General features: G+C 38.7%; 1 protein-coding gene across 1 annotated transcript in view; it reads left to right on the plus strand.

Annotated features, from left to right (window-relative positions):
* Positions 1 to 26,379, plus strand: part of UNC13B (unc-13 homolog B) — a 221,437-nt gene that overhangs the window by 69,973 nt on the left and 125,085 nt on the right. The window contains exons 4-6 of the mRNA XM_032595668.1: positions 6,971 to 7,088; positions 8,255 to 8,378; positions 12,906 to 12,979. Coding sequence (XP_032451559.1) covers positions 6,971 to 7,088; positions 8,255 to 8,378; positions 12,906 to 12,979 — 316 coding nt within the window. The remainder of the gene's footprint in view (positions 1 to 6,970; positions 7,089 to 8,254; positions 8,379 to 12,905; positions 12,980 to 26,379) is intronic.

Here is a 26,379-nt window from a genome sequence, read left to right on the forward strand (position 1 = left end):
GAATTTAGTGCTCTTGTGTTACTGTAGAATTGGTGATTTTGGTCATGCTCTCTGGTCCTTTCTAGTTTTTGTTGCTTTGTCTTTTTTTTTCCCCCATTCAAAGAGTCTCCCTTAAAATTTCTTATAGGGTTGGTTTAATGGTCACAAACTTTTTTTGTTTTTGTTTGGGAAGCTCTTTATCTCCCCAATTGGAATGACAGCCTTGATCTATAGAGTATTCTTGGCTGCATATTTTTTTCCCATTCAGCGCATTGAATATATCTTGCCACTCCTTTCTGGCCTGCTAAATTTCTGTGGACAGATGTGCTGCAAACCCGATCTGTCTTCCATTGTAGATTAAAAACTTTATTTCCCTTGCTGCTTTCAGGATTCTTTCCTTGTCTGTGTATTTTGTGAATTTGACTATGATATGCCTTGGTGGTGGTTGACTTTTGTTGAATTTAACAGGAGATCTCTGTGCTTCTTGGATTTTGATGTTTGTGTCCTTCCTCAGATTAAGGAAGTTTTCAGTTCTAATTTGCTCACATAAGCCGCCTTCACCCTTTCTCTCTTTTTCTTCTGGGATTCCTATGTTATGAATATTACTACGTTTTATTAAATCAGTGAGTTCCCTAAGTCTGCCTTCATTATCCCTGACCTTTGTTTACCTCTTCTTTTTAGGTTCATTATTTTTCATAATTTTATCTTCCATATCACTAATTTGCTCCTCTGCCTCATCTGTCCTTGTTTTTATGGCCTTCATTTGTGTTTGCATCTGGTTATAGCATTTTTAATTTTGGCCTGACTAGATACTAGTTCTTTTATCTCTGCAGAAAGGGATTATCTGGTGTCTTCTATGTTTTTTTCAAGCCCAACTAGTATCCTTATAATCGTTGCTTTAAATTCTAGTTCAGACATCTTACTTACATCTACATTGATTAAATCCCTGGCCATCATTTCTCCTGTTCTTTCTTTTGAGGTGAATTCCTCTGTCTTATTATTTTGGAGGAAGAAAAAAACAATGATAAAACAATGAGATAAAAATTTTTAAAAATGAAATAAAGAATGCTAGAACCTATGTGTGTGTTTATAAAAATAAATAAATAAATAAATAAATTTTGGTCTTGAATCCAAGAAGTAAAAGAAGAGAAAAACAACAAAACAAATACAGAAACAACAACTGAAAAGTACAAACAAACAAAGAACCCAAATGAAGCTAGATCCAGTTTCCTGTAGAGCTGAAACTTTGCAGCACTCTATGGTCAGTAGACTAAACTTGTGGAAGGGATTGTGCTGGTGTTCTGAGGGAGGGGCCTGCTGCTCTGATTCTCAGGAGGACTTGCCTTAGTGGACATGTGCCTAGAGGGTGCAGGGGAGTGGAACTTGGTGTAACAGTTTTATTCTCCACTTGGTGGTGCTGTTTATCTTACTAGGGTCAGTCAGTGTTGGTGGGCTAATGGTGAAAATGGTTAATTCCCCCCCACCCCCAGTCTTCACAGTGGGAAGTTCACACCCTCACAAGTGTGTGATCAATCACCCCTCCTGTGTGCCCCGTGTGTCCTCTGCTCCCATCAGCTCCCTGCATTTTCCCTGTGTCCCAGCTGTCCACCTACCAGCTTTTCCAGAGCTTTATCTTAGGCGCTGCTGTGTTTCAAAACCCTGTACTTCCAAGACCCCTGCGGTTTGGATCCACAGTGATCTGGGGGTGGGTCTCACTGTGCTGCGGCCAGGGCCGGCTTATCCCAGAAAATGATCATGTCACTGCGCAGCAGCTTCTCCCCCTTTCCCTCTCTCTTGTCCACGAAGATGGCTCCCTCACCTTTGCAGCACCTAAGCTCTTTTCTTCCCCAGTGTACCTCTCTGTACTATGTACCTGCCACATTCTTTCTTTCAAATGATGCAGAGTGTTCTGTTAATCCTCAAATTGGTTTCCTAGGTGTTCAAAATGGTTTGATGTTGATCCATCTCTGTTCAAGGGAGGAGGCAAACCCAAGGTCCCCTTACTACTATGTCATCTTAACTCCTCCCTGCCCCATTTTATTTCTAAAGTACTCTCTACACCCAATGTGAGGTTTGAATTTATGACCCCAGTATCAAGAGTTGCATGCAACACTGACTGAGCCAGCCAGGCACCCCCATGCCTTTTTAAATTATAAAGTAGATTTATCTCTAGCCTCCTTGAAATGTGAAGATCATTCCAGTAGTCTCCCTGGAGTAAATTTGTCTCTTGGATTTGTAATCTATTCTATCTTATATGAATTATGAATGCAAGTAAACTCCCAATTAATTCGGTAAATATACTACCTAGTCAGATTTTCCCAGTGGTCAGAATTATGAAATAGTATAATATACTTAACATGATATTAGATATAATTTAAATCTTGCTTCAATTCTCAGAAGGCACCTTGAAGGTATGTGGTTATGCTTGTGTGTGTGTGTGAGAGAGAGATATGGACAGAGAATGAGTGTATGTGTATACACCTGGATTGCCTGCTATAGAAGATGAGCATTTCTGTGCTTAAAATCCTTTTGCTTTATGGAGTGAAATGTCATACCTTCCTCTAATTAATAAAAATGAGTAACAATTAGTAGAATTTCTTGTATATGACACAAAAATTAACATATTACGATTGTAAGCTCTAGCTTTAAAAAACTTGGCACTTGGGTTGCTCAGTCAGTTAAGCATCCAGCTCTTGATTTCAGCTCAGGTCATGATCTCAGAGTTCATGGAATCGAGCCCTGCACTGGGATCTGTGCTGACAGCATGGAGCCTGCTTGGGATTCTCTCTCCCCCTCTCTCTACCTCTCCCTCACTCTTTCTCTCAAAATAAACACATGAACTTAAAAAAGAAAAAAAAGAATACTAAGGGGTGCCTGGGTGGCTCAGTTGGTTGCACGGCCAACTTTGGCTCAGGTCATGATCTCATGGTTCCTGGGTTTGAGCCCTGTTGCGGGCTCTGTGCTGACAGCTCAGAGCCTAGAGCCTGCTTTGGATTCTGTGTATCCTTCTCTCTCTGCCTCTCCCCTGTTTGGCTCTGTCTCTGCCTGTCTCTCAAAAATGAATAAATGTTAAAAAAAAATTAAAAGGGGAGAAATTTATAGAATATTTTTTTTTTGAGAGAGAGAGAAAGAGAATGTGTGCATGCATCAGTGGGGGAGGGACAGAGTGGGGGGGAGAGAGAATCCCAAGTAGGCTCCCAAGCAGTGCACAACCTGATACGGGGCTCGAACCCACAAACTGTGAGATCATGACTTGAGCCAAAATCAAGAGTTGGACGCCCAACCAACTGAACCACCCACGCACCCCTAGAATATCATTTTTTTTGTTTATGTTGAGAGAGCAAGAGAGAAAACATGAGTGGGGGATGGGCAGAGAGAGAGAGGTAGTGCAGAGCCCAGTGCAGGTCTTGAACTCTTGAACCATGAGATCATGACCTGAGCCAAATCAGATGCATAACCAACTGAGCCACCCAGTTGGCCCTGGAATATAATTTTGAAGGACTAGGCAAATCATTGAGTTCTTTAAAGGTCTTTTCTTTCTTTCTTTCTTTCTTTCTTTCTTCTCTCTCTCTCTCTCTCTCTCTCTCTCTCTCTCTCTTTTGAGAGAGACAGACAGATGGAGAGAGAGAATCTTAAGCAAGCTCCATGTTCAATGCAGGGTTTAGGGCTCCATCTCATGACCGTGAGATCATGACCTAACCAAAATCAAGAGTAGGTCAGTCAACCAACTAATCTACCTTGGGGTCCCATGTCTGTCTGTCTTACAAGATTATGCTTGTTTTCTGGGAAGTTAGGAATGAGGGTGTCAAACAAGAATATGTATTAAAATTGCTGTGAGATTTGAAGTTGAAAATAAAATTGCTTTACAAGTATTATAGTGCATCTCAGAGGCGCAAAGGGATGATTATTTTCTTGTAGATACATTCCAATCCTTTGGACTTTTAATAAATTGTTTCTTATAATGCCATTTAGGAAACTTGTTTATAAAGAGTTAAAAGGTAAGATTATGAGGTATTGGGCTAAGATAGTAGTGGAAGGGATAGTTAGGAGAAGAAGGAAAGAAGATGTTAAGGAGGTAGACTTTTCTTACATGATTGGAGAGGTGTTATGCTATTTACTAGGATACCGGACATAATAAGGTCAGTTGTAGACAAGCTTATATTTAGGGTTCTTACAGGACTAGTAGGAAGAGAGGTACAGAAGATGGTTAGGAACTTAAACGTGGCACTCAGGAAAGAAGTCTGGATTGGAGAAATATTTTGATCAGTTGGAGCTGTAGGTGTAGATGAGAAGGCTTAGGGAGAGAGTGAGTAAATTGGGGAAAGGGCCTGGGGTAAAGCCTGGAGAGCACCAGCATTTAAAGTGGGACAGAGGGAGTGAAAAAGAAATGAACAGAGAGATAGAAAGAGAAACAGGACATAGTGGTGTCCTGGAAGCTGAGAGAGAACTGGGGCTTCAAGAAGAAAGAAGGCAAGTGATGTCACATTTCTCACTGGTTGCCTCTCTCTCAAGATTATAAACCATATTCATTCCCTTTCTCAGTTGCAATGTTGTGAAAATGAGACCATGCGTTCCTTTCTTTATACATGTAGTGTGCAAAGTTAGCTATGAGTGGTTTATTCAAGTCTCTTCCTGTGGCTATGACATATAAACCTAGCAATCCTACTTTCTTCTGATCTCCAATTGCCAGTAATAATCACTTACTATTATAACTCTTCACAGTATGTGAAACCTAGCCATCAGCATCCTCTCATCAGCATAACTAGCTTTATTTATTCTTATGTGTTTATTTTCAAATTTCCCCTGCACTTCCTCTTTCAACCTTTCTGTTATACGTGTGAATTTTTTTCATCTCCCACCTGGAGATGCTGTGAAGTTTGCTGTCTCCTCTGTTACCAATGGATTTTATTAGCTACGTTTTCCTCTTTTCTGCTCTTATTCCTTATTCATCCTACCCTGTTCTTTTGTCACTGGCGGCTCCATTTCTGGTCTCTTGTTTCTCTTTCTCCTTTTTCCTGATGTATTATGTGTCAGTATCTAATACTCATTTTTGTATTTCTCATTATTTATCTTTAATATTTCTGTATCTTATTTCCAGGACTAGATTATTCATTAAAGGAAAATTAGGGAGGGCATCTTTACTTAGAATTTGTTTAGCCCAAAATCTTATATACAGGTATGCACATATACTGTTGATTAATTAATAGAGAAAAGAAGCTCCCCCAGAGCTCTGGGGACAAGGCATAAACAGAGCTCTCAGACTTCTTTTAGTTGGGTCTGCTGAACACACATAAGTGAGATAAGAAACTTACTGTAGAAGATATCCTCATTGTTTGAGTTTTCTTCCCCAGGTTTCCTTGCAGAAAAGATTTTTTTTCTTTATCCAAGTTAAGCTGTAAAGACCTCTATTTTTTTCATCAATTGGATTGAGATGTTGTTTAGGACTTGCATTAGGAACATTACGTATGTATCCCCGTGCAGTTTTTCTTTTCCAGATTAAAGAGATGTGGGGTTGTCATGTTTCTTTTCTAAGGCTAATCGATTATTTAGGCTGAATGAAACTGTGTGACAGAAAGCTTAGTTTTGCCACACTGTGAACACCTTAACTGAGTGGGTGAGTTTAGTCACCTACTTTGTGACTTTGAATAGCTCTACAGTTAGCTTGGAAGGTTTTAGAGACAGGAATTGGGTCCTGTATTGTGTGTCTTGCCCATAGCACCAAACCATATGTATTATATGTGCTCAGGAAGCATTAATTAAATAGACAAATGAACTCATTAGTACATTGTTCTATTGTATTTATGTAAAGGTAAATTTTCTTTGCTTCACTTGTTTTCAACACACTTGATGAGAATTCTGTGGTTGTAATACCACATCCTAAACATGTGAATCTGAGAACATGTATCTTTAGAACACAGAAACCAAGCTTTCTCTGAAGTGTGAACTTGAAACTTTAGGTGATGAATAGCTATTGTCTTCTTGAGAATACCTTTCTGCTTTTTCTTCTAGAATTGGCCTTTTCTCATCTTTCTTACATTTCCTTTCAAATAATCCTGTATTTCAATAAGCACTTTTTGGAGAATGTTTTTAGCATTAATGTAAGTGGTTGTTCCACTTTAAGACTATAATTTGAGTTAGCCCTTCTAAGTTGATAATCTACCATGTATGATGCTGTTTTTGCTTACTGGTTATGTGGTTCTTTCTGGAATGATTTCTTTTCGGAAAAAAAAATTCCTAGTTATTATAGGAAAATCATTGTGTCAATCACTCTCCTGTGATAAACATTTTGTTTATATGTGACATTGTCTACTTTAACTGATAATGACCAGTGGGTTCTCCAGGGGCCGAGTGATGTGAACTGGCACACTCTAGTGTCCCTTACCTGCCTCTGACCACAAGGACCCATCACAATTAGATATTCTCAGGGGCCCTTTTGCTTCTGCTTAGAATCCCTTTTGTAAATTTTGTTAAGAAGCTTTGATTTTTCCTAAGTTTCCTGCATATAGTTTGTAAGTGTAAGTTGAGGGCGGTGTTACTATTCATAATAAAACTGTTTAGTATGTAGAGACTGTAAGCATGCAGACCTGGCATTAATGACCTCCTTACCTACCTTAATTTTTTTTTGTGTGTGACAATGCATTAATCTAACCATGTTTGTAGCTCCAGAGGAGAGGGAACAGATGGACAAAGCTTTTTGTTATGGATACTTACATAGTTTTCTAGGAACCTAAAGAATGGTTGTAGTGTTCTGGGACATTTTGATTTTCCCTGATGATAGGATCCTGGTGAGAAAGTATTTAAGGTTTAGCAAAACCTTGAATATAGTAGATATATGATTCATATAATCTGGCTTTTTTTTTTTTTTAAGTAACCTCTACACCTAACACGGGGCTCAAACTCACAACCCCTATATCAGGAGTCACATGCTTTTCCTGAGCCAGCCAGGCACCGCTATCTGGCTTTCTTTAAAGGGCTTTCTTCTTTCCTTTAGTGAGATTAGTCGCCTGGACCTGGGTCTGAGTGTGGAGGTATGGAACAAAGGACTGATCTGGGACACCATGGTGGGGACCGTGTGGATTGCACTGAAGACAGTTCGTCAGTCGGATGAGGTCAGTCAATGCATTGCCCATTTGGAGGTACATTTCTAGCCCGTGCTTATCTCCATTCTACCTCCATTCAGCTAATACTCATCCATGTATCCATGCATCTCAGATTGCTCTGTCCTCCACCACCCCCCCCCCCCACTTCTAATTGGTGAGCACTATCCTGGGATCAGTCTCATTAAACTTCCTGAGCCTGGGTCCTGAACTCTGCTTTAATTCTTTAAGTCACTGGTTCCCAGGGAACTGGTTTCAGTCGTCCATCTTCCACATGTAAAAGAGTTTAAGGAATTACCATGCGTGGCAATTTTCATTCATACTATCTCTATACATTATTTCCAAGACTAGTTTTCTACCTCATTTCTCCATAGACACACTCACTTTGAACCTAGGAGAATATGTATTGTATTCCTATTTAGCTTTAACCTTGACAATGTTTTCTCTGGGAGTAGGGATAATACAGGTGTGCCTCTCTTTCCTAAATTCTTTTAGTTCTGGCTAAGTCTCTACTTCCCCAGGCAGACTAGAAGTTCATTTTTATTGTGGCCCCAGTTCAGGTCTACTTTAACTAGCAATGTGAGTAGCTCTCTACTGATTAGAAGTGGTAACACATTTTAAGTGATACACTCATTAAAAATTGTGCAGATTAAATAATGATCTATGGGGGCGCCTGGGTGGCGCAGTCGGTTAAGCGTCCGACTTCAGCCAGGTCACGATCTCGCGGTCCGTGAGTTCGAGCCCCGCGTCGGGCTCTGGGCTGATGGCTCGGAGCCTGGAGCCTGTTTCCGATTCTGTGTCTCCCTCTCTCTCTGCCCCTCCCCCGTTCATGCTCTGTCTCTCTCTGTCCCCAAAATAAATAAACGTTGAAAAAAAAAAAAAATTTTAAATAATGATCTATGGATATGTTTGGTTTTTGAGTGTGGTACTCTGGACTTCTACCTGCAGTGGGCTTGCAGAGAGCTGAGCACAGTGAAAGCTTCCTTCCACCAAAGAAGGAGAATGGCAGCCACATGCAGCAGAGGCAGGTTGTGACGGTGGTGTGTTTGCCTCATCAGGATGTGAGTGGTCCTCAGGAGCTCTCCAACAAGGAAATTTAGAGAAAACACCAGCTCTTAAACCAGGAGGAGGAGAGCCATGGAAGGAGTAAAGTTTAATCTCAGATCTCTGTTTTCTAGGAAGGGCCTGGAGAGTGGTCCACGTTGGAGGCAGAGACACTGATGAAAGATGATGAGATATGTGGAACTAAAAACCCAACTCCTCATAAGATTTTGCTTGATACAAGATTTGAGCTGCCTTTTGGTGAGTCTGTCAGATTAGACATTAAAAACCATTTAACACTTTTTAATGTATTATTAACCATTTTTTGCTTGTCTCATTACTGTATTTTTTGCCTTGTCTGCTATCTCTTTTGAGGGCATTCTGTCTTCTACCTTATTCCCTATAACATCTAGTCTAGGAATGGTGCAGACTCTAGAATGGTGCTCATTAAAGAATCCACAGTAGGGGCGCCTGGGTGGCGCAGTCGGTTAAGCGTCCGACTTCAGCCAGGTCACGATCTCGCGGTCCGTGAGTTCGAGCCCCGCGTCAGGCTCTGGGCTGACGGCTCAGAGCCTGGAGCCTGTTTCCCATTCTGTGTCTCCCTCTCTCTCTGCCCCTCCCCCGTTCATGCTCTGTCTCTCTCTGTCCCAAAAATAAATAAACGTTGAAAAAAAAAATTTAAAAATAGTAATATGTGGGGCGTTTGGGTGGTTCAGTTGGTTAAATGTCTGACTGTTGATTTCAGCTCAGATCATGATCTCATGATTCACGGGTTTAGGCCCCATTTTGGGCTCCCTGCTGACAGAGTGGGATTCCCTCTCTCCCTCTCTCTCTACCCCTCCCCTGTGTACTCTCTTTCTCTCTCTCTCTCTCTGAATAAACACAAAATACTAATGTGTTTTTTTATGATGTGGAAAGTTCAGAAAATACAGGTTTGCAAAGGGACATTAAAATTTCTAATCTCTTTTTTACGTGTTGAGATGTTTTGTTTCTTTTATTTTTTTATGCACATAATATAGTTTTTCCTATAAAATAGCACTGTATATATTACATTCTGACCTGTTTCACTAATTACATAAATAAATGCATATAAAATAAATGCTATTCCTTTATAATTTCCATGGTTGATTTTTTATTGTGTGAATACACAATGATAATAAAAGTAGCATTTGTTGACTAATTACTGTGTGTCAGTGGGTATATCACTAAGCATTTTTGCATATTTCCTCGTATAATATTCATTATTTAAATCCTTTGAGGTGGACCTAACTATTGTCTCCTTTTTAGAGATAAGGAAGCTGAGGCAGAGAGTATTTAAGTCTTTTGCCCAAGGTCACATAGCTAGTAAGTAGTAAAGCCAGAATTTAAACTCCACTGATTTGGCTTTGGAACCTGGGCTTTTAATTTAAACTATAATACATTTAACCGTTCCTCTGGGTGGGTATTTTGATTTTTCAAAGTATGTGCTGTTATAAACAGTAGTGCAAGAAACATCCTTGTAGCTCTATGTTTTTTAAAAACTATCTTGTGGGTGAGGCAGTGCACAGTGGTTTAAAAGTTACCTGTTGAAAATTGAGTCTTTGTCACAAATATGTTCTTTTACTTACAGACTACCATGATTAGTACTTTCTTGTGTATCTTTCCAGAGCTAGTCTTTGAATATATAAGTATATATATAAATGTCAACCTCTTTCAAAAATACAAATAGTAGGGGTCGCCTGGGTGGCTCAGTTGGTTAAGTGTCCAACTTCGGCTCAGGTCATGATCTTGTGGTTTGTGAGTTCAAGCCCCGCATCAGGCTATCTGCTAACAGCTCAAAGCCTGGAGCCTGCTTCGCATTCTGTCTCCCTCTCTCTCTGCCCCTCCCCTGCTCGCACTCTGTCTGTCTGTCTCTCTCTTTCTCTCTCAAAAGTAAATAAATATTTAAAAAAATAGGATTTTCTAACACATTTGCTACACCTTGCTGTTATCCACTTAACAATGTACCTTGGTGAATCATTCTACATCAGAACATATAAACAGCTCTTCCTCCCCTCTCATTTCTTTTTAACAAGTGTGGAGTACACCATTTTATGGATGAGGAAGAACTATATAAATTAGGTTGTAGATTACTTGAAGGTTTTATTATAAAACTTTAAAATGTTGCCACCAGTTGCTGAAGAGCTGTTTCAGGGGAAGGAGATGAACGTTTGAACCAGAGGGACAAAGGAGAAAGGCCTGGATTTGATTTCTTCATGTGGACTACTGAAGAATATATCTATTTAAATGTCTCCAAAGTTGATCTGATCCATATATTGCCTACGTTTTCTCTTTTGTGTTAGATATACAGATGTACTTGATGTTTTTATTTTATTTTTTTAATTAATTTATTTTTTTGTTTTTAAGTTTATTTATTCTTGAGAGATAGAGACAGAGCATGAGCAGGGGAGGGGGGCGGGGGAGACACAGAATTCGAAGCAGGCTCCAGGTTTTGAGTTCTCAGCACAGAGCCCAATGTGGGGCTCGAACCCACGAACTGCGAGATCATGACCTGAGCCGAAGCCAGACGCTTAATCGACTGAGCCACCCAGGCGCCCCAATGTTTTTATTTTTATTATTATTTTTACTTAATGTTTTATTTTTTTAAAGTTTATTTACTTTTTGAGAGAGCGAGAGAGAGAGAGAGTGTGCAAGTGGGGGAGAGGCAGAGAGAGAGGGAGACTGAGGATCGGAAGCATGCTGCCCACTGACAGCAGAGAGCGTAGTGCAGGGCTTGAACTCCTGAACCAGGAAATCATGACCTGAGCTGAAGTTGGTCGCTTAACCAACCGAGCCACACAGATGCCCCTTACTGATGTTTTTAAGAGATTTTTTTTTTTGGAAGTTGTCACAGTCTTAATTGATTGGTTAATTGGTCAGTTTTAAATATATAGAAATGAGGATATAACCTTATTTTTTCTTCTTTTTTAAAAAACTTTATTTTTTTTTTTTTTAATTTTTTTTTTTTTCTTTTCAACGCTTATTTATTTTGGGGACAGAGAGAGACAGAGCATGAACGGGGGAGGGGCAGAGAGAGAGGGAGACACAGAATCGGAAACAGGCTCCAGGCTCTGAGCCATCAGCCCAGAGCCCGACGCGGGGCTCGAACTCCCGGACCGCGAGATCGTGACCTGGCTGAAGTCGGACGCCCAACCGACTGCGCCACCCAGGCGCCCCTAAAAAACTTTATTTTGAGAGACTGTGTGCACACACGGCAGTGGGGAGGGGCAGAGAGGGAAGGAGAGAATCTCAAGCATGCTGTGGGCTGTTAGCACACAGCCCAACTTGGAGCTTGATCCCACCAACCTCGAGATCATTACCTGAGCCAAAATCAAGAGTTGGTTGGCTGAGCCACCTAACCGACTAAGCCACCCAGGTGCCACTAGAGAGAGAATCTGAAGCAGCCTCCATGTACAGTGCAGAGCCTGAAGTGGAGCTTGATCCCTGACCCTGGGATCATGACCTAAGTAAAATCAAGAGTCAGATGCTCAACCAACTGAGCCACTTTGGCGCTCTTTCTCTTTTTTTGATAGTAGCCATCCTATTGGGTGTGAAGTGGGATCTTATTGTAGTCTTGATTTGTATTTTTCCTAATGATCAATAATGTTGAACATCTTTTCATGTGCTTATTGGTTATTTGTATATCATCTTTGGAGAAATGTCTATCAAGTCCTTTCTTGATTTTTGAATTGGGTTTTTGTTGTTCTTGAGTTTGAGTTCTCTATTCTGAGTGTTAATTCCTTATCAGATACATTTTGTAAATATTTTCTCTGTCTATGGGTTACCTTTTGATTCTGTTGATAGTGTCTTTTGATGCAGAATTTTTTTTTTTTTTTAATTTCATGAAGTCCATTTTGTCTGCTTTTTCTGTCATGGCTTGTACCTTTGGTGTCCTCTCCAAGAGATCATTGCCAAATCCAACATCACTCAGCTTTTGCCCTATATTTTCTTAGAATTTTATACTTTTAGGTCTTCAGTTTAGGTCTTAATTCATTTTGAGTTAATTTTTTGTATGTGGTGTTAGGTAAATGTCCAACGTTCTTTTGCATGTGGATATCTAGTTTTCCCAGCACCATTTGTTGAAAGATGCTTTTCCCTATTGAGTGTTTTTTTTTTCTTTTAAGATTTTATTTAATCTCTATACCCAACATGGGGCTCAAACTCACAACCCTGTGATCAAGAGTCACCTGCTCTTCTGACCTAGCCAGCCAGGTACTCCTGTTATTGAATGTTCATGGTACCCTTGTCAAAAAATCATTTGACTATATTTTATTTCTGGGCTCCCTATTCTGTTCCACTGTTCTATATGTCTGTGCCATGTTGTTTTGATTACTGTAGTTTTATAGTAAGTTTTGAAATTAGGAAATGTGAGTCTTCCAGTTTTGTTCTTCCCTTTCAAGATTGTTTTTGGCTATTTGGAGTTACTGGGATGCCCTATAACTTTTATTTATTTTTTTCCCTTATGAGTTTTAGAATGGGGTTTCCTATTTCTGCAAAAGAAATCATTGAGGTTTTGATAGTGATTGCATTCAATATGTAGATCACACTGGGTAGTATTGACATTTTGACAATAAGTCTTCTGATCCAGTGGGAATAATAGAATATTATTTTGTTTTCTGTGAAGATGCAAGATCATATTCATGTCAAGAACCAAGCCCACCAGTAAAATTGTCCATCACTTTCTACCTTGATTATTTGTTGGAATAAAGGATTATTGGTGCATGATCAAATTATTAACCTCGTAATGTAATTTCTTCTTTTTCATGGTAGATATCCCAGAGGAAGAGGCCAGATACTGGACTTACAAATTGGAGCAAATCAATGTCTTGGGAGCTGACAGTGAGGTAGGAATTGCATTATTTATGTTACAGAGATGGGAGAATATTTCTTTTCTTTTTCTTTTTTAATTTTTTTTTTTAATTTTAGAGAGCGTAACTGGGGGAGAGGGACAAAAGGAGAAAGAGAGAATCTTAAGCAGGCTCCATACTCAGAATGGAGCCTAACATGGGGCTTGATCCCACAACCCTGGGATCGTGACCTGAAGTGAAATCAAGAATCGGATGCTCAACCGACTGAGCCACCCAGGCACCCTGGGAAAAATTTCTTTATAGGACACTTTATAGTTTGTCAAGGGAAGAGGACCCAAGAGCATGTTGAAGAATGAAAGAATTTAAGCTACATTAAAGAAACAAGAAAGCTGGAAGATCATTGGACATTTAGAAGGATCTATCTCCCACTTTTTCTATTTTTCTCATTGTTCCCCATTAATGGCTGAGTTGGCACTAGTCTGGCTCTAGACTTTTTGGGTGGGAGCTTATACTAGGGAAACTGTTCTCTTGTTACAGAGATGAGCAGAAGGCATTTCTTTTGCTAATTTCCAGATGTTTGGCATACAGTTGACTCTTGAACAGCGTGAGTTTGAACTGTATGGGTCTAGTCATACACAGATTTTTTCTGATATAGTACTGTAAATGTAATGTGTAATAATGCAAACGTATATGATTTTCTTAACATCTTTTTTCTCTAGTTTATTGTAAGAATACAGTATATAATACATATAACATACAAAACATGCATTGACTCCTTATCGGTAAGGCTCAACAGTAAGCTATTAGCAGTTAAATTTTGGGGGGAATCAAAAGTTATATGTGAACCTTTGCCTGTGTGGAAGGTCAATGTTCCTAATCCCCCATTGTTCAAGAGTCAACTGTTAAGGGTGCCTTGGTGGCTCAGTCGGTTAAGCATTCAACTTTGGCTTAGGTTGTGATCTCATAGTTTGTGAGTTCAAGCCCTGTGTTGGGCTCTGTATTGACAGGAGTCTGCTTGGGATTCTCTCTCTTTGTCCCTCCCTCCCTCCCTCCCTCTCTCTCTTTCTCTGAAATAAAATTTAAAAAAGTCAACTGTAAATTGTTATTTGTATGTTCTTTTTAGGGATGCTTAGACTATTACATTGCTTGGCCTTGTCTTATCTCCAGAGATAACTCTGGTGCACAAAAGGAAACACAGACAACTCAGTCTGGGCCATCAGGAATGGGGGATGTTTTTGTTATTGCTCGTGGAGGAAAAAGATAAGATTTTCATTTTTGGACATTTTGGGCTGTTACAAAATTGGTCTGATTATAAGGTAGAATTTGGAATGCCAACAGATATTTCAATGGAAATGTCTGGTAAGCAACTTCATGAAAGAATATGAAGCTCAGGGTGTTAGATAGGGTGAGGAGCTATTGGCATAGAGTTAGGATTCATGAACATAAAGGTAGCATTTGAAGTCCCAGGAATAGAAGAACTCACTCATGTAAAGTATGTAAAAAAGTATTTTTAAAATTTTTTTATTTTAATATTTATTTTTTTTTATTTTTTTTTTCAACGTTTATTTATTTTTGGGACAGAGAGAGACAGAGCATGAATGGGGGAGGGGCAGAGAGAGAGGGAGACACAGAATGGGAAACAGGCTCCAGGCTCTGAGCCATCAGCCCAGAGCCTGACGCGGGGCTCGAACTCACGGACCGCGAGATCGTGACCTGGCTGAAGTCGGACGCTTAACCGACTGCGCCACCCAGGCACCCCTTTAATATTTATTTTTGAGAGAGAGCGAGAGGGAGAGTGGGGGGGGGGGAGTGCAGAGAGAGAGGGAGACACAGAATCTGAAGCAGGCTCCAAGCTCTGAGCTATCAACACCGTGCCCATTGTGGGGTTTGAACCACGCACAGACCGTGAGATCATGACCTGAGCCCAAGTGGGATGCTTAACCGACTGAGCCATCCAGGTGCCTCTGTAAAAATTATTGAAGAATAACAAGGGGGAACATCAAATGTAGAATATGGAAAAACAAGAGATGGAGAAGGAACTGAAGAGAGCAAGTAGAAAAAGAAAAAGGCTCATGGAACAAAGGGTAAAAGGGTTTTAAGGCAGAAATTCTTGATACTGTCCGATGTTAATGAGAACAAAGATGATGAGTAATGGAGTTGTCACATTTGGCAATTACTGACCAATATTTGTGGATTAGTTCAGGATTCCAAAATGAAGTGTTTTGATGAGTGTATTAGTTTCCTAGGGCCTCCATAGCAAAGTGCTATTAACTAGGTGGCTTACAAAAACAGAAATTTATCCTCTCAATTCTGAAGGCTAGAATTCTGAAATGGAGCTATTGGCAGGGTCAGTTTCCTGCTGGACGTTCTGAGGAACTGTTCCATGACTCTCTTCTGCCTTCTGGTGGTTTTCAGTAGTTCTTGCTGTTCCTTGGTTTGAAGACACATTGTTCAAATTTCTGCCTGTTGCCACTACCTCCCTGTGTGTCTCTGTGTCTCCTCACAATGTGTTCTCTTTGTGTGTCTCTGTCCAAATTTACATTTATCTTGTAAGGGCAATAGTCACTGAACTAATTTGATTACATCTGCAGAACCCCATTTACAAATAAGGTCACATGCATAGGTACTGGGGATTAGGACTTCAACATATTGTTTTGAGGAACACAGTTCAACCCGCAGTGAGTTAAATCACAGGTGAGAGAATGGAATTTGTGACAAGTGTCAGGGTTTTTTCTTAATTCACCTGAATCCTCTGTAGGCTGCCTACTATTTGGACTATATAATTCTTCTTATGCCCCAGCCAGTACCTCAACTTTTCTCTGTTAAAAGTTCCAATCTTTCTTCTCTCCTTGATACATGCCAAATCCACTCTGTCTTTTTCTCACTTTACCCTTTGTATTTTTTTGTTTTCCCATAGCCTGGGTGTAGAGTGGTATACATTTTCCAAACTCCTATCTTCTTTGTTTACTTAGTAAAGAAACAGATGGCTGGGCACCTGGCTGGCTCAGTTGGTAGAGCATGTGAGTCCTGATTTCAAGGTCATGAGTTCAAGTTCCATACTGGGTGTAGAAATTACTTAAAAATAAAATCTGGAAAAACCAAAACATTGTGCTTTTGATTTTATAGGTTTTGCTGTGTGTCACTAGGCAGAATCAGATGAAGAGGTTAAAACAATAAAAAACCAAATGTAACTTCAGCAAATAGGGAGCAATTTTATAAGTTCTAAAAATGGTGGTTCTTGGCCTGTGGTTCTCAACTTCCTTTAAGATTTTTGCTTTTTGTTTCTATTCTAGGATTTGGAGTTCACTAAGTTTACTTCTTTCATCCCTCCCTATATCACCTGTTGTTAATGTTTTTAATAACTATTAAAATATAGTTCATAAAGCTCACACATTTAAAGTATAAAATTTAGTATATTCAGAGTTGTACATCCTTAGAACATTTGCATTACCCCGTAAAGAAATCCTATGCGCTTAGCCATCATACTCCCAATTCTCTCATCCTCCTTAGTCCTAGGCAAATATCTACTTTCTATCTCTATACATTGACTTATTGTGGACATTTCATATAATGGGATTATACAATATGTGGTTCTTTATGATTTTCTTCTTTCACTTAGCATAATATTTTCAAAATTTCTTCCATGTTGTGGCATGTACACACTACTTCATTCTGTTTCATTGTCAAATAATATTCCATTGTATGGTTATACTACCTTTCATCCATTTATCAGTTGGTAGACAATTAGATTATTTCTACTGTTGTGGATAATGCTGCTATTAACATTGACGTACAAGTTTTTGTTTGGACATAGGTTTTCTCTTGGGTATACACCTGGGAGTAGAATTGCTGGATCAGATGGTAACTATGATTAACTGTTTTAGAAATTGCCATACTTTTTCCCAAAGTGGCTGTACCATTGTACATTCCTACCAGCAGTGTATAAGGGTTCCGTTTTCTCCACATTCTCGCTAACACTTGTTGAATATGGCCATCCTAGTAAATGTGAAGTGCTATCTTATTGTGATTGCTACTTTATTTAAAAATTTTGTTATTGAAATTTCCTAACATGAAAAGCAAGTAGAATTATTCCTCTCTTTTTGCTGTAGTGTTTTAAGACCAATCTCAGACATCATCTTGTCTCACTCACAAATATGTGAATATGTGTACATCTTTAATAGATAATGCCTTTTTTTATGTAGATGAAAAAAACCACATACCCTTCATCACATTTAACAATAATTTGTTTTTTAATGTTTTTATTTATTTTTGAGACAGAGAGAGACAGCATGAGCAGGGGAGGGGCAGAGAGAGAGGGAGACACAGAATCCGAGCAGGCTCCAGGCTCTGAGCTGTCAGCACAGAGCCCGACACAGGGCTCGAACTCACAGACTGTGAGATCATTACCTGAGCTGAAGTCGAACGCTTAACCAATTGAGCCACCTAGGCGCCCCTAACAATAATCTCTTAATGTCATGTCCCACCTAGTAAGTTCAGATTTCCATTATTGTCTCAAAGATACATTTTCACAGTTGATTTGTTCAGTTCAGGATCCAAACAAGTTGTTCACATTTGGTTATTATGTCTAGTAAATAATTTTTATTCTGTAACTTTCCCCTTCCCTCATTTGTTTTATAGAATCCTGCATATTCTGGATTTGGCTGATTATATCCCCAGGGTTTTATTTACCATGTTCCTCTATCTCTGTTCTTTTAAACTAAAAATTATATCTAATAGTTCAAGGATTAGATTGAGACTTAGACTGAAGTTCTTTTTCGGTAGGGAGATGGTGTCTCATCTCACTTGAGTGATATTAAAATTCAACAGTGGAGAGGCACTTACTACTTGCAGTTACTTTCACAATAAACATCATACATGTGAAAAAAATTCAACAGTGGGTTCAACTGGTGTCAGCCAGTTTTATCCATAATAAAGCTTTCCCACCAGTCTTCCCACTTGGTTTTAGCAGCAGATAATTATTATTTAATTAGGGCTTGTAAAATGATTTTCTAATTATATTACCCCTCCAACCTTTATTTACTATGATTTGTCTGTGAAAAAGGACTTTCTCTTACAGCTCTTTCGTTCACTTGTAATAAAATCTGTACAAGAAAAACATTCTCTTTTGTTGTTTCTTTTTAAAAAAATTTTTTTTTTTTTTTTTTACTTTTGAGAGAGAGGGAGAGAGACAGCGTGCGCGCGTGGGAGAGGCAGAGAGAGGGAGACACAGAATCCAAAGCAGGTTCCAGGCCCTGAGCTGTCAGCATAGAGCCCGATGTGGGGCTCAAACTCATGAACTGTGAGATGGTGATGCGAGCTGAAGTTGGGTCGGATACTCAACTAAGCCACCAAGGTGCCCCTCAGTTTTCAAAATAATAGGAAACTTCTCCAGGCAATGAATGTGTTCTCTTTTTTTTAGTAGTGTATCATTATGAATTTATGGGTTTTGATATTATTGATTTGTTTCAATCCATTACAGTCATTATTCTTTTTGATACTAAAATCATCTGCTCTTTCATTAGTGGTATCTCCTTCATGTTGGCTCCTGTGTACTTTTTTCTGTTTTTATCATGGAAAAATTTTAAGGAGACTTAAAAGTAGAGGGAATAGTAAAATGAAACCAGTACACATATTCCCAAGATTCAGTAATTATCAAGATCTTGTCATATCATTTAAAAAACACAGTGTAGATAGTCTTCTTAATTCTCCGGTGTGTATTTAACAGTTCCCATCCACTGGAACCCCTTGGGTCAGAAGTACTAAGTCAAGACTGGCTTAGGGATCTACCCCTTGACAGAGTTGGATTGTACCACTATTACTTTTCCTCCTCACGGACCATTAGGTTTTCACTATTATAAATGTATGCTGCAGTGAAGATCTTTGAGCCTTATTTCTGTATGTTTATGAATGAGGATTCTTTGGATATATATACCCAGGAAGTAGAATTGCTTGGTTGTGGGATATGCTCTGTTCAGCCTTACTAGATATTGCTCAATTGTTCTCCAAAATAATTGTACCAATTTATATTACATTTCCTGCTGCTTTGTATACTTACTGATACTTGCTACTACCAGATTAAAAGTATTTGCTAATCTAATGAGTGTAGAGTATTATTGTTTTAATTTGCATTTGTCTGTTTATTGGTGACATGCAGTCATTTATTCAACAAATAACTTACCAAACACTAAATACCAGTCACTGTTTTTAGATGTTTGGTAAACACCAGAGGTTGAACAAAGATCCCTGTTCTGATAGATCAAATAGGAGGAGATAGACAATAAGCAGGAAATGTAATAAATACAGTAAGTATTAAAGTGTTAGAAGTGCTATAGTGAGGAAACCTATTTTCTTCATGTTGATTTTGCATTTCTTTTGTTAGTATCTATTTCTAATCATTGTGAATGGCATATTTAAAAATTACATTTTCTAATAGTTCATTGCTGTTATAAGGTAGTGCTTTGTTCATATTTTTAGTATTCATCTTATACAGCAACTTTTAAAACTTTATTTTAATTCCAGTGTGATTAACATACAGCATTATGTTAGCCTCAGGGGTACAATATAGTGATTGAACAATTCTGTGTATTACTCAGTTCTCATCACGATAAATGTACATCTTAATCCCCTTCACCTAGTTCACCCCCCTCACCTCCCCTTCTGGTAACCACCCATTTTCTATATTTAAGAGTCTGTTTTTTTGTTGTTGTTGTTTTTTGTTTTGGTCTCTTGTTGTTTGTTTCTTAAATTCCACATATAATTGAAATTATATAGTATTTGTCTTTGACTTATTTCACTTAGCATTATACTCTGTAGCTCCATCCATGTTGTTCCAAATGACAAGATTTCATTCTTTTTTGTGGCTAATTAACGTTGCAATGTAAATATATACCACATCTTCTTTATCCATTCATCAATAATGGACACTTAGGTTACTTCCATAATTTGGCTGTTGTCAATAATGTCGCTATAAACGTAGGAGTGCATATATCCTTTTGAATTAGTGTTTTCGCACTCTTTGGGTAAATACCGAGTAGTGAAATTACTGGGTCATATGGTAGTTCTGTTTTTAGCTGTTTGGAGAGCCTCTATACTGTATTCCACAGTGGTTATACCAGTTTGCATTCTCACCAACAGTGCACAAGGGTTTCTTTTTCTCTACATCATCACCAACCCTTGTTGTGTCTTGTCTTTTTGGTTTTAGCCATTCTGACAGGTGTGAGGTGATATCTCATTGTGGTTTTGATTTGCATTTCCTTGATGATGCTCAAGTGATGTTGAGTGTTTTTTCATGTGTCTGTTGGCCATCTTTATATTGTCTTTTTTGTTTGTTTTGAAATTTGAACTTTATTTTTATTTTTAATTTATTGTCAAGTTAGCTAACATGTAGTGTAGTCTTGGCTTCAGTAGATTCCCATGAGTCATCTCTTTTCTACAGCACCCAGTGCTCATCCCAACAAGTGTCCTCCTCAATGCCCATCACCCATTTTCCCCAACCCTCCATCCCTATCAACTCTCAGTTCTCTGTATTTAAGAGTCTCCTATGGTTTGCCTCCCTCTCTGTTTGTAACTTATTTTTCCTTCCCTTCCCCTATGGTACAATCTGTCAAGTTTCTCAAATTCCACATCTGAGTAAATTTGTATGATATTTGTCTTTCTCTGACTGACTTATTTCACTTAGGATAATGCCCTCCAGTTCCATCCACGTTGTTGTAAATGGCAAGATTTCATTCTTTTTCATTGCCGAGTGGTATTCTATTGTATATATATACCACGTCTTCTTTATCCATTTATCAATTGATGGACATTTGGGCTCTTCCATAATTTGGCTGTTGTTGATAGTGCTGCTATAAACATTGGGGTACATGTGCCCCCACGAATCAGCACTCCTCTTTCCTTTGGGTAAATTCCTAGTAGTGCTATTGCTGGGTCATAGGGTAATCCTATTTTTAATTTTTTGAGGAACTTTCATATTGTTCTCCAGAGTGGCTGCACCAGTTTGCATTTCCACCAACAGTGTAAGAGGGTTCCCCTTTCTCCACATCTTCTGCTTTTGGATGAAAAGTTTTGAATATATCTGTTAAGTCCATCTGGTCCAATGTGTCGTTTGGAACCATTGTTTCCTTATTGATCTTCTGCCTAGATGATATGTCCATTGATGTAAGTGGACTATTAAAGTCCCCTACAATGATGGTATTATTATCCATACATTTATTTATGTTTGTGATTAATTGATTTATATATTTGGGTGTTTCCACGTTGGGGGCATAAACATTTACAATTGTTAGCTCTTGTTGATGGATAGTCCCCTTAATTACAATAGAATGCCCTTCTTCTTCTTCTCTTATTATAGTCTTTGGTTTAAAATCTAGTTTGTCTGATACAAGTATGGCTACTCTGGCTTTCTTTAGACAGCCATTAGCATGATAGATGGTTTTCCATCCCCTCATTTTTTTTTAACTTTTAATTTTTTTTAAAAATTAATTTATTTTTTAATTTACATCCAAGTTAGCATATAGTGCAACAGTGATTTCAGGAGTAGATTCCTTAATGCACCTTACCCATTTAGCCCATCCCCCTTCCCACAACCTCTCCAGCAACCTTCTGTTTGTTCTCTATATTTAAGAGTCTCTTGGGATGCCTGGGTGGCTCAGTCTGTTAAGCATCCAACTTGAGCTCAGGTCATGATCTCATGGTTCATGAGTTTGAGCCCACATCAGGTTCTGTGCTGAGAGCTCAGAGCCTGGAGCCTGCTTTGGATTTTGTGTCTCCCTCTCTCTCTGCCCCTCCCCCACTCGGTCTCTATCTGTTTTTCAAAAATGAATAAATGTTAAAAAAAAAAAAAAAGTCTCACGTTTTGTCTCCCTCCCTGTTTTTATATTATTTTTACTTCCCTTCCCTTATGCTCATGTTTTGTATCTTAAATTCCTCATATGAGTGAAATCATATGATATTTGTGTTTCTCTGACTAATTTCGCTTAGCGTAATACCCTCTAGTTCCATCCACATAGTTGCAAATGGCAAGATTTTATTCTTTTTAATCACCAGGTAGTATTCCACATCTTCTTTATCCATTCATGCGTCAACCATCCCCTCACTTTCAATCTGCAGGTATCCTCAGGTCTAAAATGAATCTCTTGTAGGCAGCCTATAGATGGATCTTGTTTTTATATCCATTTTCATACCCTGTGTCTTTTGACTGGGGCATTTAGTCCATTTACATTCAGAGTGGTTATTGAAAGATGGGGTTTAGTGTCATTGTGTTATCGGTAGATTCTTGCTTGTGGTGATGTCTCTGGTTCTTTGTAGTCTTTGCTGCTTTCCACTCCCAGAGCCTCCCTTAGGATCTCCTGCAGGGCTGGTTTAGTGGTCATGACCTCCTTTAGTTTTTGTTTGTCTGGAAAAGCCTTTATCTTTCCTTCTATTCTGAATGACAGTCTTGCTGGATAAAGGATTCTTGACTGCATATTTTTCCTATTCAGCACGTTGAATATTTCCTGCCACTCCCTTCTGGCCTGCCAAATTTCAGTGGACAGGTCTGCTACTACCTTTATGTATCTACTCTTGTTGGTTAAGGCCCATTTGTCCCTAGCTACTTTCAGGATTCTCTTTATCTCTGCATTTTGCCAGTTTCACTATTATATGTCGTGGTATTGACCTGTTTTTGTTGATTTTGAAGGGAGTTCTCTTTGCCTCCTGAACTTGGATGTCTGTTTCCTTCCCCCGATTAGGGAAGTTCTCAGTTGTAATTTGTTCAAATAAACCTTCTGCCCCTTTCTCTGTCTCTTCTTTTTCTGGAACTCCTATGATATGGATATTATTTTGTTTCATTGAATCACTTAGGTCTCTAAGTCTCCCCTTGTGGACTAGTAATTTATTTTCCCTCTTTTTTTTTTTTTTTTTTTTTTTTTTTTTAAATTTTTTTTTTCAACGTTTATTTATTTTTGGGACAGAGAGAGACAGAGCATGAACGGGCGAGGGGCAGAGAGAGAGGGAGACACAGAATCGGAAACAGGCTCCAGGCTCTGAGCCATCAGCCCAGAGCCCGACGCGGGGCTCGAACTCCCGGACCGCGAGATCGTGACCTGGCTGAAGTCGGACGCTTAACCGACTGCGCCACCCAGGCGCCCCTTCCCTCTTTTTTTTCAGCTTCATCATTTTCCATAATTTCATCTTCTATTTCATCTATTCTCTCCTCTGCTTCTTCCATCCACGTCACTGCATCTAGTTTATTTTGCATCTCATTTACAACATTTCTTAATTCATCATTATGACTATTTCTTAGGTCTTTGATCTCTGCAGCAATTAGATTCTCTTCTGTCTTCTATGCTATTTTCAAGCCCAGCTATTAGTCTTATGACTATTATTCTAAATTCTTGTTCAGATATATCTGTTTTGAGTAATTCTCTGGCTGTCATTTCTTCCTGGAATTTCTTTTGAGGAGAATTCTTCCATTTAATCATTTTGGCTAGGTTTCTGTCTTTTATGTGTTTTAACAGTTTGTTGTGTGTCCTGCACCTGTAAGTACTACAATATTAAAAAGCTTTGGTTCCAAGAAAGTTGCACACTCCTGAAAACTCTGATGTTTAGCCCCTAAGGCTGTTTGCAAAGTAGAAACTAGCTTTCTCCATATTTTTCATTCCCTAGTCTGTGGTCCAGAGTGGTTTTTCTCTTGTCCAAATACAATACTACAGTTCCACAGCCTCTCTTTTTCTTCCTTTCGTCACTCTGCAGAAGGGGTTCCCCCCACTCTGTTCCTATGCTGCCGGTTTTCTCTCTCCAAATTAGCAAACATGCACCTCAGTCCCACCAAGCTGTCTTCCTCCACCTGAGTCTGTTCTCCAGGGAGGGTCCAAGTCAGGCCTGGAGGCTCCACTCAGCTACTATATGTCATCTTTGGAGAAATGTCTGTTGGTACTTTTCCCCCAGTTTTTAATTGATTTTTTTTTTTTTTTTGGTGTTGAGGTGTAGAAGTTCTTTATATGTTTTACATACTCACCTCTTACTGAATACATCATTTGCAAATATCTTCTCTTATTCAATAGGTTCATTTTGTTTTGTTGATTCTTTCCTTTGCTGTGTAGAAGCTTTTTATTATTTTTATTTTTAGAAAATATTATTTTTTTAAAATAAGCTCTTCGAACTCATGACCTCAGGGTCAAGAGTTGCATGCTCTAGCAACTGAGCCAGCCAGGTGCCCCAGAAGCTTTTTATTTTGGTGTAGTCCTAATAGTTTATTTTTTCAGCAACTGTTAATAGTTGTACTAGTTTAGAGATTCTCTTAGATTTTTCTATGTAACCAGTTTTGACATCTTTGAATAATAATACTCTTTAATCACTTTCTAATTCTTTATTTTTTAAAGCGTTTGAAATTTTATACATATTTTTATTAACAGAGTTTATTTTTTACAGGAGTTGTAGATTTATGGATATACTGAACATATAATACAGGGAGTTTTCTTATCACCTCTTCTCCACCCCCTCCCTGAAGTTTCCTGTTATTAACACATACATTAGTATGGTACATTTGTTACAATTAATGAACCAATTCTGATATGTTATTATAAACTTAAAAGTTAATGTTTTATTTATATTTATTAACTAAAAATAACATGAAAAAGCCACATTTTTTCCAGGTTTGCTTAGTTTTTACCTCAATGCCTTTTCTGTTTCAAGAGCCCATCCAGGACACTGTGTTAAATTCAATTATTATGTCTCTTTAGGCTGCTCTTGTCTGGGTCATTTTCTCAGACTTTGCTTGTTTTTGATGCTCCCTTATTTTAAAAAGTTTATTGCATAAAGCATCCAGTGTAGTATTTTTTTTTAAGTTTATTTATATTGAGAGAGAGCATGTGTGTAAGTGGGGAGGGGCAGGGGGGTGGGGAGAGAATCCCAAGCAGTTTCCGTGCTGTCCTGATAGAACCTAATATAGGTCTCAATCTCATGAACTGTGACATCATGACCTGAGCTCAAGTCAGGAGTTGGATGGTTAACCGATTGATCCACCCAGGTGCCCTCAGTATAATTTTTAATAGTTGTAGTGAAAGTGGGGAGCCTTGTCTTTTTCCTGACCATAAGCAGAATACTTCTTAAGTCCTGAAGTATGATGTTTGCCCTAATGTTTGATAGGTACTTTATCAGATTGAGATAATTCTATGTTTTTATTGTCTACGAATTTTTGTCATGAAAATATAAGTCTTTTCTGCATCCATTAGACCACAGATTTTTCTTTAATCTGTTTATCATGGTGAATTATTGTAGTGAATTAATAGGTTTTCAGATATTGAACCATCCTTGCATTTAAAGCCTACCTGGTCATGATGTATGGCCATTTATATACCAACATACATGCATACGCACGTATGTACATACATATTTACATATAAATTTACAACAGTTACAAATTATGGATAAATAATATGTGATGGATTTGGCTTAGTAATCTCTTTAGAATTTCTCCATGTATATTCATAACGAGATTGGATATAATTTTCTAGAACTGTATTTTTTTTTTTAAATTCTGCCCCCAACATGGGGCTCAAACTCATGGCCCCCAGATGAAGAGTTGCATGCTCTACTGACTGAGCCAGCCAGGTGCCCCTCTGGTTTTTGTTTTGTTTTTTTTACATAGGTATGATAGATTTTTCCTTAGTTCTCTTAATATTATTATTAAGTAGACTTCACGCCCAGCCTAGAGCCCATCATGGGGCCTAAACTCACTGCTCTGAGATCAAGACCTGAGCTAAGACCAAAACTCAGGCACTCAATTGACTGAGCTACCCAGGGGCCCAGTCTCTTAATGTTATTATTAAAAAAAATTTTTTTTTAATGTTTGTTTATTTTTGAGAGAGCGAGTGAGAGTGAGCAGGGAAGGGGCAGAGACAGGGGGAGACACAGAATCTGAAGCAGGCTCAAGAGCCCAACGTGGGGCTCAAGATAAGGAACTGTGAGATCATGACATGAGCTGAAGTCAGGTACTTAACTGACTGAGCCACTGAGGCACCCCATATTATTATTATTTGAAAGTTTATTTATTTTGAGAGAGTATGTGCTTGGGAGTGGGGGAGGGGCAGAGAGGGAGAGAGTGAATCCCAGGCAGGCTCTGTGCTGTCAGTGCAGAGTCTGATGCAGGACTTGATCTCACAAACTGTAAGATCATGACCTGCACCAAAATCAAAAGTCCAATGCTTAACCAAATGAGCCATTTAGGTGCCCCCTTAATATTATTAATTAATTAAGCTTTAGTTGGTCTTTATTTTTGTGCTTTGGGCTTGGAGGAGATTCCTGAAATAGGTCTTTTGAAAATATCTACTCTCCCCTCTTAGATCTCAGTTCTTCTAGTTTAATATTAAAAGCTTTAGAATTTGATTAGAATTCAGTTGGTAGATCATGAGACTCTTAATCCCAGGGTTGTGAATTCAAGGCCCATGTTGGGCATG

This window comes from Lynx canadensis, chromosome D4 (assembly GCF_007474595.2).
Source record: "Lynx canadensis isolate LIC74 chromosome D4, mLynCan4.pri.v2, whole genome shotgun sequence".
Classification (NCBI taxonomy): Eukaryota; Metazoa; Chordata; class Mammalia; order Carnivora; family Felidae; genus Lynx; species Lynx canadensis.